At 41.3% G+C, this 18,202-nt stretch overlaps 1 protein-coding gene across 1 annotated transcript in view; it reads left to right on the top strand.

The window, feature by feature from the left end:
• LOC137562298 (mucin-19-like) overlaps positions 1-18,202 on the top strand; it is a 177,343-nt gene that overhangs the window by 62,330 nt on the left and 96,811 nt on the right. The window contains exons 18-22 of the mRNA XM_068273632.1: positions 1,313-1,457; positions 10,282-10,313; positions 11,506-11,523; positions 12,668-12,685; positions 14,680-14,703. Of these exons, the coding sequence (XP_068129733.1) occupies positions 1,313-1,457; positions 10,282-10,313; positions 11,506-11,523; positions 12,668-12,685; positions 14,680-14,703 (237 nt within the window). The remainder of the gene's footprint in view (positions 1-1,312; positions 1,458-10,281; positions 10,314-11,505; positions 11,524-12,667; positions 12,686-14,679; positions 14,704-18,202) is intronic.

The raw sequence follows: 18,202 nt of genomic DNA, 5'->3' as shown, positions 1-18,202 counted from the left end.
TATGTATTTATTCTGTCTTTACAAGATGTATTTCATTGTGTTGGTTAAACTGTGAATCACATTTTGTTTTAGTGTTTAGACCTTTTGTGTAAAAAATGTTCTATTAGATTTCAGAACTAATGGAGAGACCTGGCACTGGTGAACTATGTGATCAATAAATATTTAACTATTCCATCTCATACATACAAAAAATACAGGGACACATACTTGTTGTATACAATGAACAAAGGCACCAAAAGTATAAGATTAGATTAAATGAGCTTAAAAACCAACTTAAATGGCAAAATTGAAGGAGGAAGTGGTGGTCTTACCTCCCTCAAGCAGACACGACAACGACTGCGATTCAGACAGTCAAACACATTTATTAGGAACTCCAAAAAGAAATGCAACGCGTTTCGCAGGTTCAACCCCGCTTCATCAGGCAATATAGGGAGGAGTATCAAACCTATATTGCCTGAAGAAGCGGGGTTGAACCTGCGAAACGCGTTATATTTCTTTTTGGAGTTCCTAATAAATGTGTTTGACTGTCTGAATCGCAGTCGTTGTCGTGTCTGCTTGAGGGAGGTAAGACCACCACTTCCTCCTTCAATTTTGCCATTTAAGTTGGTTTTTAAGCTCATTTAATTCACCCTTGGTGGAGGGTTGCTACCCTTTCTTCCTGGCTACAGAGAGTGACTTCTTAATTCTGAGTGTGGTCAGGACAATCTCCCCACCTGCCTTTATAGTGGTTGCCTGCTGGTGACCCTGACTTGTGAGTATTTAGCAATACAAACTTATTGCCACCTTGTCCAGTACGAATTACACTATTGGGGCTCTTGGTGTTCCCTGTTTTTAGGGAAACATACTGGTACAAGTTGAGACAGCGGGTGGTGGGTGATAGCCTGATGGCCATTTCATACTCAGCTGTGTTTAAACCTAGCTAGGAAGAAGTGCCGCTAAGCATGAAATGGCCATAAGGCTATCACTCACTGCCCACTCTCCACTGTCTCAACTCGTACCAGTATGTTTGCCTGTTTTAATTGTATGTGCAAGAGTGAATAATTAAACGTTTATCGGCAGTGCTGGGTCTCTCTCCACTAGTTTCTGAAATCTGCATCCCTGCTTCAATCTTTATGACCAGAGCACACTAAGGCACTTTACATCAGCAGACCAGCAGACTCCACAGAGTACTCCACAATGACTTCCATTGTCATGCCAGCCTCCCCATTTTTTTACCCACAGGAATATGATATATTAGCCATTTTACGATACTCATGTTTATTTATTAATGTAAGTTCCCTTTTATGTTGACATATTTCATATTTGCCTACAGGTTGCTATCCAAGATGCACTGCTGATGCTCCCTACTTTGATCAAAACACCATGACATGTGTTAGCCTTTCTGCATGCAGCTGCTCATACAAAGGACAAATATTAACAGCAAATTCACAGACTGTGGATGAGTGTGGGAAGGAATGGTAATTTATATATAAAGTATTAGGTTATAAGAATGTAAAGTATTAACCTTGTGAAAATATAGTTAAGAACAGTTACATCTGACTAGTTATATTTACCACTTTGGTTACTCATAAGGATAATTATATATATATATATATATATATATATATATATATATATATATATATATATATATATATATATATATATATATATAGTCCAGGGGGATCAGCAGCTCACACAAGTAATCCCTTGTATATGTATGCCGCAACTGAGGGAGCCCAATCCCTCTGGATCATATAAGAGAGAAACGAGGAGTTGCAGCACATGGCTCTTTATTGAGCAAACAGTAAATTTCATACAGGCAAACATTTCGGTTGTCCCCAACCTTCCTCAATGCCAAATGAATCAGTACAACACATTCAAATATATACCTGGAAATGACAACATAAGTATTCACCCATTTAAAGGGGAACAAAGGAAATAATACATACAGGAAATCATACGTTTTAAATTCACACTTATCTCATCTAATTTCAGTCCATTGTTCAAATCTCTGTGTCTGTGTCCGATCCGTGTCATCCAATCCAAGTAAATCCCATAACATGTCACCTATAACATTAAAGAAATACATTATAAATATAAATGGAGGTCGAAGTCCCTATTCAAACCATGTTGGTGTAGGGACCCCAATTTGTGGATCCCTCTTTTTAAGGAGCAGGACCCGATCACCCCCTCTCTTCGGTTTAGGTATATGGTCAATGACCATGAATTTGAGATCCACGTCTCTGTGTCCCATGAAGCGAAAATGTCTCGCTACCGGGAGATCAGGGGTTCCCCCCCTGACAGAGCTCCTATGTTGACATATGCGATCCTGCACCTTCTGTGTGGTTTCACCAACATATTTCAAGCCGCAAGGGCAAGTCAACAAAAAGACAACAAATGAGCTCTGGCAGGTGAGAAAATGTCTGATCTGAAAGTTCTCCCCAAAAACAGATCCCTTAGTCCTATGTTGACATTTGCTACATGAAAGGCAAGGGAATGACCCTTTGCGTTTCGGACCCAAAAAGCTAGTGGTCTCCGATGGCATTGGAGGGATGTAAGCCCTCACCAATCTGCTGCCAATAGTTTCGTTACGTCTACAGGCAGGAATTGGTGTGAACTAAATTCAGGGATTTCTGGGTATGCGCTGCCCAATATGTGCCAGTGTTTCTTGATGCTGGCAAAAACTTTATTGGAGTAACTGTGAAACTGGCAGACAAAGGGCAGACGTGCACCTCGGGAGCCCTGGTCCTGATGTTTCCATCAGGACCAGAGATCTCATCACGTACTTCCTGAATAAGATCGGGAGGGTATCCCCGCTCCGAGAGTTTATCAGCCATCTGCTGTCTTCGGCTACTAAGAACCCCATGGTCGGTTACAATCCTGTCCACCCGGCGCAACTGGCTCCTTGCTACCGAGCGGAAGACAGCAGGTGAGTGAAAACTCTCAAAGCGGAGTTTTCACTCACCCGCTGTCTTCCACTTGGTAGCAAGGAGCACAGTTTTTGTACTAACAGGTGACTTCATGTCACATAGAGCCAGAGTAATGTGGGGAACTAAATTTACTCAATGGTTCAAAACTGTGATCTCTATTCAATCCTTTACCTACAATTTTTTATACTAATATGAACTTGACCATATTTAATTGGTATATTCAATTTTGGGCTAAATAAAATTGTATCAGCTCTATTAGTGACTTAGCTTGTGAATTCTGGATTTACAAACTCCTCAGGACAGGGAATATCCTAGGCACGTGGAAAATGTATTTGGGGTCTCATCTATTTGTCATGAATAACCTACAACACTATAAGTATGAGCTAGCAACTATGCAAGAACTGATGTATTGTTGTAATTAATGCATCTTACTAGAACTTATGTATCTTAGCAAAAAAGCTGTATCTATTTCTGAAGTTCTAATGTACTGTATATGAGCTGTGCTTTCTTATTTATTAGTCAGTATATAACTTAACAGAGATTAAAAAGACATACAGTGGAGGAAATGATTATTAGATTATTATCCTCTGCTAAATTTGTAAGTTTGCCCATTTAAACAAAATGTACAATTTGTCATTTTTATTGTAGTGTTAATGTAATGGAGAGAAAGATTATCAACCAAAAAGCCAGAAAAAAAGCAGATTGCAGAAAAGTTATAGATAGAGCTGCATGTCATAGAGTGACATAAGCATTTGATCCTTAAAGGATATCTATCGATTCAAACATCTTTTTTTTAAATGCTGTATGTTGGGTCACACATTACCACAAGTACTAGGAGCAGGGGCATAGGGGCCACGGTCGCAGCAGTCACCTGTGTGACCGGGCCTGGGGCCCCTGGGGGGGCCCGATCATCCTCCCCACATGCAAAGGTCCCAACAGTCACAGCAGGACCTTCACTGTGTTCGCTGGAACCTTCACTGTTCGGAAGGCATGTTTGGCTGTCCCGGGCCCCCCTCCATGTCTTCTGCTGGGCAGAGGAATCATCACTATTTATCCCCTGCATCAGCCCTGCTCTGCACTGTCCCGGGACACATGAACAGCAACACAGAGCCCAGAAGGACCCCACACTTCTCTCCAGGTGGGCTCTCAAGTGCCTGATTGAAATATACAAAGTTTTTTTAATCACTGGGAAATGGCACATGGGAGTCAGCCTACAGAGCAGAGGAGAGTGGGGTCCTTTTAGCCTCCGTGTAACTTTGAATGTGCCCCGGGATACTGCAGAGCGCTGATGTGTGGAATTATGAATGGTCTCAGAATCTGGTGGCTGAAGATTTGTAAGTCCGGGCTGCATACACCCCTCCCCCATTGTCTCTCTCCCTAGCTGTCTCTCTCACTGTGTCTGTGTCTCTCTCCTTGTGTCCCTCTCTCCCTGGCTGTCTCTCCCCCTGTGTCCCTGTCTCTCTCCCTGTGGCTTTCTCTCCCCCGTGTCCCTGTCTCTCCTCCTGTGTCCCTGTCTCTCTCCCTGGCTGTCTCTTTCCCTGTGTCCCTGTCTCTCTCCCTGGCTGTCTCTCCCCCTGTGTCCCTGTCTCTCTCCCTGTGGCTGTCTCTCTCCCTGAGTCCCTGTCTCTCTCCCTGGCTGTTTCTCTTCCTGTGTCCCTGTCTCTCTCCCTGTGGCGGGGTCTCTCCCTGTGTCCCCGTCTCTCTGTCTCTCTCCCTGGCTGTCTCTCTCCCTATGTCCCTGTCTCTCTCCCTGGCTGTCTCTCCCCCTGTGTCCCTGTCTCTCTCCCTGTGTCCCTATGTCTCTCCCTAGCTGTCTCTCTCCCTGGCTGTCTTTCCTCCTGTGTCCCTGTCTCTCTCCCCTTTGTCCCTGTCTCTCTCCCCTGTGTCACTGTCTCTCCCCCTGTGTCCCTGTCTCTCCCCCTGTGTCCCTGTCTCTCCCACTGTGTCCCTGTCTCTATACCTGTGTCCCTGTCTCTCTCCCTGTGTCCCTCTCTCTCTCCCTGTGTCCCTGTCTCTCTTCCTGACTACCTATTGTAACGATTGTGGAACTTTCTCCGTGATCAGCGCACAACGCGTGCGCTGACACGGCGGAAATCCTCCACAAGCATATATTTGCAGGCACCCAGCAAAAGGTGCTACGCACCCTTAGAGGGAAATTCCTGTCGGCAGATGGCGCTGGGGAGTGCAGAGGAACCAATCCTCTGTACCTCCACAAGTGCCAGACAGGAATTGTACGAAGCGCAGAACGCAATCGCAAGAGAGGCGATTGCGAATGAGAGCGAGCAAAGGAACAGGTTGTATGTGTGCGCCAATCCAGTCGCCACCCCACGACTGCACACACACAACAGCAGATATGAAATAGGAACGCGATCGCGAGAGGTGCAATCGCCAGACGTGACACAAGGCAGATCAGAATAGAATACGAGGGTAGCAAAGGCACAGCAAATAATACAATGAGAAGATGCGGAAAATAACAAACGCTAGCTAACCGCGAACACCGCACTCATTCGCAACAGTGCATGCGGTTATGCGCGGTCTCCACGTGATAAGCACAATAGAGACAAGCACGCCTAACTAACCATCGACAGACAAACATGAAACAGAGGACGCGAGCGCTTGCTTAACGGTTACCTCACCGAGCCTCCAGCAAACGTAGCAGACAAGACAGACACACGAAAACAGGGACAAGCAGGAGATAGGATCCACAGCACTAGCGAAAAGTGGCTAGCGCGATCCAGGTACAGAGTAGCAGAACAGAAGGATCCCCAGCGCTAGCGAAAAGTGGCTAGCGCGATCCCAGAAGACAGAACAGAAGGATCCCCAGCGCTAGCGAAAAGTAGCTAGCGCGATCCCAGGAGACAGAACAGAAGAGATAGCTGGTAGCAACCGCTGCACCAGCTATACTCCAAGAACAGAGATCAGAACCATTTCCTGTCGACCACCGTTGGGACAGGACAATGGCAACAGGCAAGACAAGACAGAACAGGCAATACAGATAATACAACCTGACTGGGCTAGAAGGGGAGCCTAAAGCAACCCCCAGGAATTAACTATACTAGATAGCAATGGCTGACACTCCAGCAGTGTCCATCAGGAACAGACCCTGGAAAGGAAATGACCAGCAAAGCCTTCTGGGAAACATAAAGCTCTTATAGTGCCAGTCATCAAAGAAGGCAGGTAGGGGATTTGCATAACGAATGTATGCAAATTCCCCAGCAAGAGAACAGACCAGAACTTGCAATGGAAAGACAGGTCTCTGTTCCAGAGTCCTGCAGCATGCAAACCTAAACAATAGTCAAAAGGCTGCCTGCCTGCGCAGGCAGCTGAGCAGATTCTCACACCTATACTGGGTCCCTGGCTCTCTCCTTGGCTGTCTCTCTCCCCTGTGTCCGTCTCTCTCCCTGGCTGTTTCTCTCCCTGTGCCCCTGTCTCTCTCCCTGGCTGTCTCTCCCCCTGTGTCCCTGTCTCTCTCCCTGTGGCTGTCTCTCTCCCTGGGTCCCTTTCTCTCTCCCTGGCTGTCTCTCTCCCTGTGTCCCTGTCTCTCTCCCTGTGGCTGGGTCTCTCCCTGAGTCCCTGTCTCTCTCCCTGAGTCCCTGTCTCTCTCCCTGGCTTTTTCTCTCCTGGTGGCTGTCTCTCTCCCTGTGTCCCTGTCTCTCTCCCTGGCTGTCTTTCCCCCTTTGTCCCTGTCTCTCTCCCTGTGGCTGTCTCTCTCCCTGTGTCCCTATGTCTCTCCCTAGCTGTCTCTCTCCCTGGCTGTCTCTCCCCCTGTGTCCCTGTCTCTCTCCCCTGTGTCCCTATTTCTCTCCCTGTGTCACTGTCTCTCTCCCCTGTGTCCCTGTCTCTCCCCCTTTGTCCCTGTCTCTGTCCCTGTGTCCCTGTCTCTCTCTCTCTGGCTGTCTCTCTCCCTGTGTTCCTGTCTCTCTCCCTGGCTATCTATACTGAGGCACCTATCTTTGGGTATCTATACTGTGGCACCAATCCCTGGCTATCTATACTGGGACACCTACTCCTGGCTATCTATACTGGGGCACTGATTCCTGACTACCTATACTGGGGCACCAATTCCTGGCTACCTATACAGTAGGCGCCTATGCCTGGCTATATAATGTGGGGGGGGGGGGCAGGTACAAATTCTACATCGGGGCCCTGAGGTTTGTAGCTACACCACTGACTAGGAGGAATTAATTTCCTCACAAACCTCTGCCTCTCTGCTGTAAAATCACCCTGATGCCTCCAGATACAAAGTTTTCGGCACTGCAGAGCTGGACAATGTTCCTGCACAGGTGGCATTGCTGTCAACTCCTCAGTGTTTAGTCTAGTAATCAACTAGCTGAAAAATTCAGGTGGTGATAAGGGGTTAAGTTAACAGCAATGTGTATTTATTGTCTCCACTTATCTGACTGTGCAGAAAGGCATTATCAGCATATTTTTATCAACATTATCAACCCCTGCCAGGATGGATTGTGTTTGTGGTTATAGCAGAACGCAAATCACTTGGGGTTGCTTGTGCTTTTTGCTGACATCTGTGTCTTTGAAAACCTGGCTATTCTAGCAGCTCTATTTATAGAATCACATTTTTTCTCTGAGCTGGCCAATGTTTGTGTTCAGTTAACTGGTACAAAAGGGTCTTGCTTCTCAGTTAGGTATGAATACCATCTGAAAAGTAGCAGTTGGCTTTTACTGCTATGGAAGTCAGGAAATCCACAGCAGGGGGCCTACTCAAAACAAGGGTTTTGTAGACATTCTGGCAATGCCAGTAGCAGATAGAAAATACATTTATTGTATTATTTTTGCTTGTTTAAGAGATACCGTACCTAGGATAATTATGGAAGTTATATCTTTTGATTTGTGGCGTCTCGCTGAACCTTTTGGTACCCCTTCTAAAGAGCTGTGGTAAACCACGGCCGAGTTATTAAACTTCTCAGTGGCAGAACATTAGAACATATTCATGCATATCCTACCTAATAAAACCCCTGCGTCCCATGTCCGTATGTGTGTATTTTTGCGCTCTACGCATGTGCAGGAACGCAGAGACACTGAGGGGGAGCAACACGCGGCTTGCAGGGGAAGACGGGGCCAAGGGGCGGGCATGTGCGTGCGTGGGTGGGGGTGCGTGCTGACAGGTGGTGGCGGTGATGGACCTAGAGCCGTTATTAAACGAGCTAAGGTCCCTAGTTGACAATTAGGTCGATATTTCTTGAAATGTATGAATTTGGGATTATTATTTGTGTGCAAGTAGCAAGGCCTGAAATGTGGAAAATGTCATATTTGTTGGACTTAAGTTTCCCGCCCAAAATATAATAATGCCCAGTCCAGCCCAGGGGCTGACTGTGAGATCCCGCCCAAAAAGCTGGGTCATTCATAAGCTCAGGACTGAAATCTGAGTGCAGTCCTCCCTTGTGTAACATCATCTGATCAGGCCAGTCAGAGGGCCATGTGGCTGGTGGTTATTTTTCTGAACTGAAACAAGGGACTTTACCATTTTTTCTGGACTCTGATACTGAAGCAAAGGACATACTATGCTGAAACCTTAAAGTATTTAGTTTTCTCCTTTTTGTATTCCTTTTTTATTCACTGTGGCTACTCGCCTCTATAGTTGTTAGCTTTTAATTATTTTCTGTATATATATTAATTATTTATATTGCATTTATAATAAAAAGACCTTAAGTTATTTTTTTGTCTCAACTGCAACCTGCTTTTCAGCCAACCAGAACGAATCCTAGCCTTTCGGAAGATTCGCTACCCAGAAGTATTGTATTGATAGCTATAGCAGTGTGTTCTAACCACTTTTATTCACAGGTTTTAGAATAGGTGAGATTAGGTCCTATGTCCTTTACAGAGGTGGAGGTAGCTTTGTACCCTGAAATATTGTGGTTTTGTATTCTTGTAGCTCACACGCTTCCTTCTAGCCTGTTTGCTGCCAAATTCCAGTGGTTTCAGTGCACTGTTTGCATCCACGAGGTTGGATAGTCTGTGTGTTGAAGTAGCTTGGAAGACATTGAGCGGTCCAGCCACTAGGGGCGTGTGATAACAAGCAGTCAGTCAGGAGTGGTGTATAAATATCTCCCTGACTGCTAGTTATATTACAGAAATATTACAGCACATCTAGCTACATGTTACCTCCTCTGATCGGCTTTCCTTTTTAGACTCTCCTGCATGCTGTAAGGAGAACACAATAAAGTATTTATGAGCTGTGCTAGGATTGAAGGATTATTTTAAAGCAGACAGAGAAAACCGTGGGAATAAATAATTTGCCTATTACTAGTGGTAATGGTAACCCTAATACAGAGTATGTAAAAAAAATGTTTTATCAATAACTGCCCTTTAAACAAAACATGACTTAGTACTTTGTGAAGAAACCCTTGTTAGCAATTGCTTCTGTAAATGTGTTCTTGTTGTTGGTTCACCAGGTTTGCTTCATCCCCCAGAGGGGTTTTTGGCCTGCTTCTGTTTACAGAAACTCTCTAAATCCTTTAAGTTTCTTGGCTGCCACTTAGCAACTTGAAGCATCTGGAAACTAGCTAAAAGCTACTACTACACCTTAATGTGCATCTTTTTAGCCACACCTTTATTCCCTTGTGGCTATATTTGGGTCATTATTATGCTAGAAGACCCATCTTCAATGTTCCTTCGGAGGGAAGGAAGTTGTCATCAAAGCATTTACGGAACATGGTCCAGACCATCGGCCTATCAATGGGGTGAAATCATCATATGCTTTTAAGAGGACAGCCCTTAAGCAAAATGACTAAAACCTACCAGAATTGTTAAATGTCATTACCTCATGAAGTAAATTACCTCACATGAGGTAATTTGTTTCATAACCCTACAAGAATTGAGGCCATTGAAACAAGATCTTGCATGAAGCACAAGACTGAGGGCAACTGATAGTCGCTAGTAGAGTATTGTTAAAATTATAATCTCTGACACACTTTTTACCACGGGCCCTTTTCACATGTACTCTGCATAACAGCTTTTATATACAGTTGCATGAACAACATTTACATGCAGTTTTATGCACAGTAAAAAGACATGTTTTATTATATGCTCTACCATTGAAAATACTGGCTGCCAATATATTTTTTATCAACTCATAAAAGGAGCAATTAGATAGATGCAGGGTTGCTATAAAGGGAAACAGTGACACACGATAACCTCTTTAACATTGCTACAAAGCTGTGTGCGTAATTAAAAGAAATAATATTTTGCTATGTAAAAACAATATATGTATCTATCTGGAATGTATATACTTTGCTTTATACATTTAAAATATTATATATATATATATATATATATATATATATATATATATATATATATATATATATATATATGATAATATATGGATTAATTATTATTTTTTTAATTTTAGCTACTGCAGCCATGGAAACGTTGTTTGTGAAGGTGAACGTTTTTTCCCATTTTTTTTGTTTAATGCTTTAACAAATTATCTCTCTGACAAATGATTTTACATAGACGTTAAGGCCTATTTCTGGGTAAAGTATATGGATATTCAGTGGGTCCTCTTCTTATAACAAGGTTTAACTATATGCTGTGTCTTTGATCACCACATCCCTTCCGTAGCCTGGGAGTTGCTGGCTTCCATTTTATCATGTTCTATAGTGCAGTATAAGAAAAGCCCCTTAGCTATGGAAGTTAATCCTTTCCTACATATTACTTTAGCCTACAATTTAATAAAGATATCTAATGCAGTTTAAAGAGACTCTGAAGCCTCCTAAAATACAGTTTTTTATTGCAAAAAGCTCTTAAGCATGTTTGCCCTAACTAAAACGCCGCATCCCTGCGGCTGAAATATAACTAAATCCCCCCAAACTCCCCGGGGCACACTGCGGGGAGCACTTCCGTGAGAGGCAGAACTTTCAGCTGCAGCTCTGCCTCTCCACGCGTCTATCAGCGCGTATCTCCGCCCGCCCCTCTCAGGCCCCTTCACTGAGAGGGGCGGGGGAAAGGCGGAGATACGCGCTGATAGATGCGTGTAGAGGCAGAGCTGCAGCTGAAAGCTCTGCCTCTCACGGAAGCGCGCAGGGCAGCAAAATTCATGACCAAGAAAGTTGTGGATTTTGCGAGGAGAGTTTGGGGGGATTTAGTTAGATTTCAGCGGTGGGGATGCAGCGGTTTAGTTAGGGCAAACATGCTTAAGAGCTTTTTATAATAAAAACATTATTTTAAGGAGGCTTTAGAGTCTCTTTAAGAAAGACATATCTGTACCAGTATAAAGTTTTACCATCTAAAAGAAAATGAAAGACCTTCTAGTTCTGGTTCTAAGTACTCTAGATTTGGCTGGGGTTTTCCATTATTTTTGTATCATAGGATTATGATATTTGAAATATTATTAAGACTGTCTTTGGTTATAGTTTCTAAAAGATATTTCAAGAGATGTTTGTTTCCTTTCTGGTTTCATTGGTTGAGAATCTTTAAGACTTCTCTTTTCCTTATCCTTTTATAGAGTATGCTGACTATGAATATTACAACAAGATTTTACTTATTATAAAAATTAGTAGAATCATATTTCAGTCAAAATTCCTAATGTTTGCATTGTTGAGAATCTTTTCTTTTTTATTCTATCCCTTTTCAGAGGACGCTGTCTATGTTGGTAAGAGTTGACATTTGAAATGTTGATAATTAACATGTAGGAATAATGTATTGTATATTAGTAGTATGATTTTGTAGTGCCTTTTATATAGTAATAATAAGCAAGGTCAAGAATTTATTTTTACCCCAGTCTCTTCCTTAATAAATAACCTAATGGATGATCTAGGGTTTAAGATATTATAGTAATACAATTTTAAGAAGTAGAATAAGCTGTTATTACAAAATTAACATAGACTATGAAAAATATGACAGTAAGATATTAGTTTTATAAAATAGATTATGAAGAATATGACAGTAAGATTTTATATTTTAAGTCACTTTACCTAATGTGTAGGAACCATTTGTTTCATACAAGTTTTCGGCCATATTTTTTTCTAACAAAACATCTGGAGATATTATCTTCCTCAGTCTCTTCCTTAATAAATAATAGAATCTAAGATTTAAGGCATGATAGTGATGAGGTTTATCGGATGTTGAACAAGCTGTTATAAAATGAAGATGGAATAACTTATAATGGCCCTATATGATATTTACAAACCTCATAATTCAGTTAGAACTCTTCATGTTTTCCTTGTTAAGCGGTTTGAGAATCCTTATTAATTCTCTTCTTTTTTTCTTACGCTTTTCAGAATATTACAGCTTCTATGGTGAGATTTAACATTTGGAATTCTGATTCCTGATTTGTAGGAAGTATTTATTGTGTGTTAGTAATATGGGTTTTAAGTGTTTTTTTTTATTCTAGCAGGAGATAATTTTTGAGCATACTCTCTTCTGTGATAAATCATTTATTGCATAATCTAGTGAAGGGCTGTCAAATTAAAGTCCTCAAGGGTGGAGCTACTGACACATTTTTGACACAGGTCAAAATTAGTTGATGGGACTGAATCAGGAAGCATGTTGTTTTCGAAGTAGAAAGTAGTAGCATTTCCCATTGCTTCCTATACACTGACATGGAGATGGCCAAGATAGGTTGCGTTAAAATGTTTCTCCTTTTTTTTGTATGGTTTTTGTTTTCAGTCTAGTTAAAGTTAGCAGTGTTTAGGAATTTGCGTTGAATTACTTTTTAGAAATTTGCTGTCTTGGTTCATCTTCCTTCTTTGTGGTAAGATGTACTGATCTTTGTCTTTTCCATGCCTCTCCCACAGAAACACCAGCACCACAAGGTAAGTGTTTATAAACACCATTCTTTTCCTTTCATTTGAAACACTGTTGACATGTTGGGGTATTTTTGGAGGATGATATTTATCTTAACCATATTTTTCTTATTGTCTAGGATGTAGAGTAGGAAAGACCCCTTGGCTATTGCAGTTTCTTTTTCTATCAGTTCCTATTGCCTAATATTTAATAAAGATGTCTGAAGTTGTTTAACTAGTTGAGGACCGCAGTGGTAAACCCCCCTAAACACCATGCCATTTTTTGCTTAATTGGCCACTGCAGCTTTAAGGCCTAGCTGCAGGTCTGCACAACTCAGCACACAAGTCATTCCCCCCTCTTTTCTCCCCACCAACAGAACTTCCTGTTGGTGGGGTCTGATCCCCCTCCCCCGTGTTTATTTTTTTAACTACTTTGGCCTCCTGGACGTACTAGCTACGCCCAGGAGGCCATGTGCACGTCCGCGCGCTCCCGCGGCCGATCGCGCGCACGCGCGCACCCAGCCGCGGTTCGTTAGCCTGGCAATCAGTGAATCGGGCTATGGTGCCTGATCACTGATTCCTCTCCCCCGCTGAAAAAGCGACAGCTTCTCTCGGAAGCTGCACTTTTTCTGGCTGTAACGTCCCCCATACGTCGCTCTAAGCATATGTTACGCTTAGAGTGACGTCATGTAAACAAACTCATGGCCGCCATCTTGTGGCCAAAAAGTAAAACTACAACTAAAAGTGAAAAAAATAAAACTCAAGACACATTTACATTATAAAACTATGGCTTACATCCCACCCTCCCAAAAATACCCAAATAAAATGTTTAATACAAAAAAAAACCCATTACAATAAAAAAAACATGTAAATATTTACCTAAGGGTCTAAACTTTTTAAATATCAATGTAAAGATGAAATATTTCTATTTTTTTTTTATTTTAAACTTGTAAATAGTGATAGATGGAAAACGGAAAAAATGAACCTTTATTTCCAAATAAAATATTGTCGCCATACATTGTGATAGGGACATAATTTTAATGGTGTAATAACCGGGACATATGGGCAAATACAATACATGAGTTTTAATTATGGAGGCATGTATTATTTTAAAACTATAATGGCTGAAAACTGAGAAATAATGAATTTTTTCCGTTTTTTTCTTATTCTTCCTGTTAAAATGCATTTACAGTAAAGTGGCTCTTAGCAAAATGTACCCCCCAAAGAAAGCCTAATTGGTGGCGGAAAAAACAAGATATAGATCAGTTCATTGTGATAAGTAGTGATAAAGTTATAGGCTAATGAATGGGAGGTGAAAATTGCTCGAATGCATAAAGTGAAAACGACTGAAGGCTGAAGTGGTTAATAAATATTTATGTTCTTTTTTATTTATTCAATTTACCTATTTATTTATTTTTCCCTCCCTCCCCCCAGCCAGCCAATCACGGCAGTTGGCTCTCATAGGCTTCAGCCTATGACAGCCGATTGCTCTCTTGTGTCCCAGGGGGATAGCCGTGTCACACGGCTGTCCCCTGTACAGCGCTGTATAGATATATTAGATGGTGGTTTTGCCAACAGCCTCCGAGCGGCTGTGAGACTATAGGCTGGAGCAGAGCGGAGCCTACCAAGCGAAGATGCGCACACAGCGGCGCATGCGATCTCCTGCAAAAGCAAGCCCCAGGACTTTATGCCGATCAGCATTAGGCGGTCCTGGTGCTGCCACCGTGGCCACGCCCATCGGCGTGATGCAGTAGGCAGGTTAAGGAAGATACCTTTATACCAGTAGGACGTTTTACTTTGTAAAACCAAAATACCTTATTGTTTTCTATGCACTCTAGATTGGCTGGGGTTCTCTATTTTTTGTATCATACAATTATAATCTTTGGAATGTAATTAAGACTGCCCTTTATATTAGTTTGCAGAAGAATATATAAGTAAGATATTTTTGTGTTTTCTTTCTTGCTCTATTGGTTGCAATGGTTGATAATAAGATATTTCTTTTCCCTTTCCCTATCCTTCTACAGAGTATTCTGACTATGATTATAATGGTAAGATCTGACATTTTAAATCATGATACCTGATGTATGGGGACCATTTGTTTCATATAGATATAGGCTATATTTTGTCTAACAAAAATGTTGCAGATTCTGATGTAAGCTGAAGGAACAGCATGAATGACTCTACTACATCTTTACTGTGCTGTGTATGAAAGGATCAACATATAAGAAATGGCAGAAACAACTGTTATTTTGCATGTTGTGAAGCCTGCTTTCAGCTTTTATGTCAGTAAGCAATGTCACAGTTTCCCTTTGTAAACAGGGGAAAACAAATGGAAGATAATACAGTAGTTTTGGCTTTTCAAATCATATTAATTACCTCCGCAGCAGCATTTTATTTTTATTGAAATAGACTATACTGCCACTGGCATTGTTCTATCTGCAGTAGAAAAAGCCCAGAAAACACAGCAATAACACAATGAAAGTAAAAAAACAAATTCAGCAGATGTTTGCCCCTGCTTTTTATAATGTCCCAAATGCAGCAGCATAAGCCACAGAGCGTACAGACAGTGGCGTTACAAATGTTTGACAGCTTCTCCCTGCCTAGTATGACATTTTATAAATACTTGAGAAAAAGACCCAGAAGAAGACACATTTAGCAATGTAAGTGATAGAGTATTGTGAAAAAGTATAGTGTTAATTAAGTACATATTAGTACAATAGACGCACCAGGTAAATACATTGATCACTTTTGCGGAATTGGTAGGGAAAAAAGACAAGCCCTTTCCCAACAGTTCAATGTAATATTCCAATAAAATATAATGATATGAGGTTAAAAATGAACCTAGTTGGGGGTAGTGGTTTTCGCGTGGCTCCCTCTTTTTCTATGTCTATAAATCTACTTAGTAATCCCCTTTAATAAAGTGATTTTTATTTGAAATCGACCTAATTGAGTCATCTATGGGAAGGTAAGTCCACTGCTACCTCCTTTTTTAACTGTTTTTAGTGTATATTTATCTTCTTGGTACCTCTGTTGTACTAATATGTCATACCGTGTACACCCTTGGTAGAGGGGTGTTGCCCCTTTCTTTGGATCTACAGTGAGCAACTTCTTAATCTGACTGGGGTCAGGTTCATGTTCCCCACCTGCCTAGAAAGTAGTTGCATGATTTTTAACACAAAGAACCTATACCCACATTACCCAATACATTCTACACTATTGTGGGCTCTCGATTTCTTCTATTGTCTTTCTAAATGATAATTAATATTTACCTTTAATGTCCTAGCTGTCTATTTGCATTGCAAACTTGAACTAACTAGACCACCAGTCTGCACATCCTGTTGGCTGTTAATTACTGTAATTAAAGGCCCTCTGTGGGACTGTATCCCCTTCAATCACAAGCATACAATAACATTTCTGTCATCACACAAATGCATTCTATGGCTTTAATTGGTGCCTCCTCCTGTGTGGCTGCTAAAGAGCCAAAGACATTATGGGTTTGACAATTACATCTGGAGCCACAGCTGATGAAAATGTCTGTTTTCTGAAACAGAATGTTCAGAACATGTTCAAAACCTATAAAAAAACAAATACATGAGATTAATAGTAAGCTGGATGACTTAGAAAACCGAAATAGACGTAACAATATCAAAATAAGAGGTTTTCTGCCCCAAATTAAAGCAGAGGAGCTTGCAAAGGTGACAACAGACCTATTCAAACATATCCTGGGTCAGGAAGCACCGGAGGAAATCATTATTGAAAGAATACACAGAGTCGGCAGGGAGCGAGGCAAAAAAGGCGGGGGAGGAGGAGAAGATGTTCTCTGCAAATTACTGATGTTTCAAGTGAAGGAAAAGATCATAAAAAAGCAAGAAGTATGGGTACTATAAAATACAAAGACTCTAACATAGAAATATTCCAAGACCTCTCTAAAAGGATGATGGAAAGGAGTAGATTGCTCAGACCTATCCTGGAAGAAATTAAACAAAAGGGATGCACATATCGCTGGGGATACCTACTTTCACTGATCATGTCACTTGATAATAGATCCACAATACTGAGAGATGGTGATCCACTGGCAGCTTTTACAGAGCCCTTAGGGCTCACAAAAAGGGAGATCACTAAATGGGAGACAGTATAGATATACAGATGTACATATTTTGACTAGAAATGATGACAGGTGGTGCAACTCTACTGGACACGGGGCCTTCAATTAGTAATCCTTTTAAGGAATATGAAAGAAGGCATCTAGAGAAAGAAATTAACTCAACCTCACAAAGACGGCACCAAGAGGTGTCCCTCTTCAGATATGGATCTAACTGGATGTATGGGGGTATGGATGCGATTGAAAGTGGAAGAATGTAAATCAGCCGCTTCGCCACTCGTCTCTACCCCTGAAACTCATTCCCTTACTTTTCCTCGTACTCTACCTCTTGTAATTTTAATATGCTTGATTTTTTCTCTAATAAAATGAATATAATTAAATTTGAATCGATTCATGTGAAAGGAGCCAATTCTGGCTGTAAAAGAGGTAGAATCATAGAGAATTTGTGAGAAAAAAAGGTTGACATAGGGTTTGTCCAAGAGACACACTTCAAAAGTGGAAAAATCCCAAAATCTTTTGATAAAAGATATAGTAGGTGGATAATCAGTGCAAACCAAGAAAAAAGGCAGGAAGAGTAGCAATAGTGTTTAGCTCAAAACTGTCAGTGGTAATTGATAGAGTAATACAAATAAATAAAAATGCAAGAGAGCTGATTGTGCTGGGAAGGGTTAATGGTGTAAATCTCACAATGGCAAATATATATGCACCCAACAGAAATCAAGTTAAATTTATCACAAGCTTTTTAGATAAAGTAAAACGGGTAGTGATTGGCACTATAGTAATTGGGGGAGATTTCAATGTTGCAATCAGCCCACCCCAAGACACATCCAGGGGTAATAGCCATATACCAGATACTGAACTAACACTACTGAAAGATAGATTGAGGACAATAGAACTATCAGATGTTTGGAGGCTTTATAACATGAATGAAAGGGAATACACCTTCTACTCCAATAGACACAAGACAGCCTCAAGGATTGACTACTTTCTCATCTCTCAAAAAAAGAATAATAGAGGTAATGGATATCGAGATTGGGAGGATAACTTACTCAGACCATGCACCAATTTGGCTAACATTAAGCATAGGGGCCTCCTCCCAACAGAATAACATTTGGAGATTAGATCCTAGCTTACTGGAAGATGAAGAGACAAAAAAGAAGCTATTCGCAAGTATAAATTAATTTATAATGAACAGAACCCCTGAAATTTCGCCAATCACCCTATGGGATACAATGAAATGTGTGATAAGGGGAGTGCTGATTGCAATAAAGAGCGCTAAAAATAGAGAAAGAGAGCAGAATTTAAACAACCTACTTAATACATTCAAAGAAGCAGACAATTTAGCTAAACAAAACCCTTCCACTGATAATATAATTAGTCTAAATAAAATCAAATCGGATCTGAATTTATTTTTGGACAAAAAATGTGAAGCAGAGATAAAGAAC

This window comes from Hyperolius riggenbachi, chromosome 3 (assembly GCF_040937935.1).
Source record: "Hyperolius riggenbachi isolate aHypRig1 chromosome 3, aHypRig1.pri, whole genome shotgun sequence".
Taxonomy (NCBI): domain Eukaryota; kingdom Metazoa; phylum Chordata; class Amphibia; order Anura; family Hyperoliidae; genus Hyperolius; species Hyperolius riggenbachi.
This window is presented reverse-complemented; position numbering and strand designations above follow the sequence as displayed.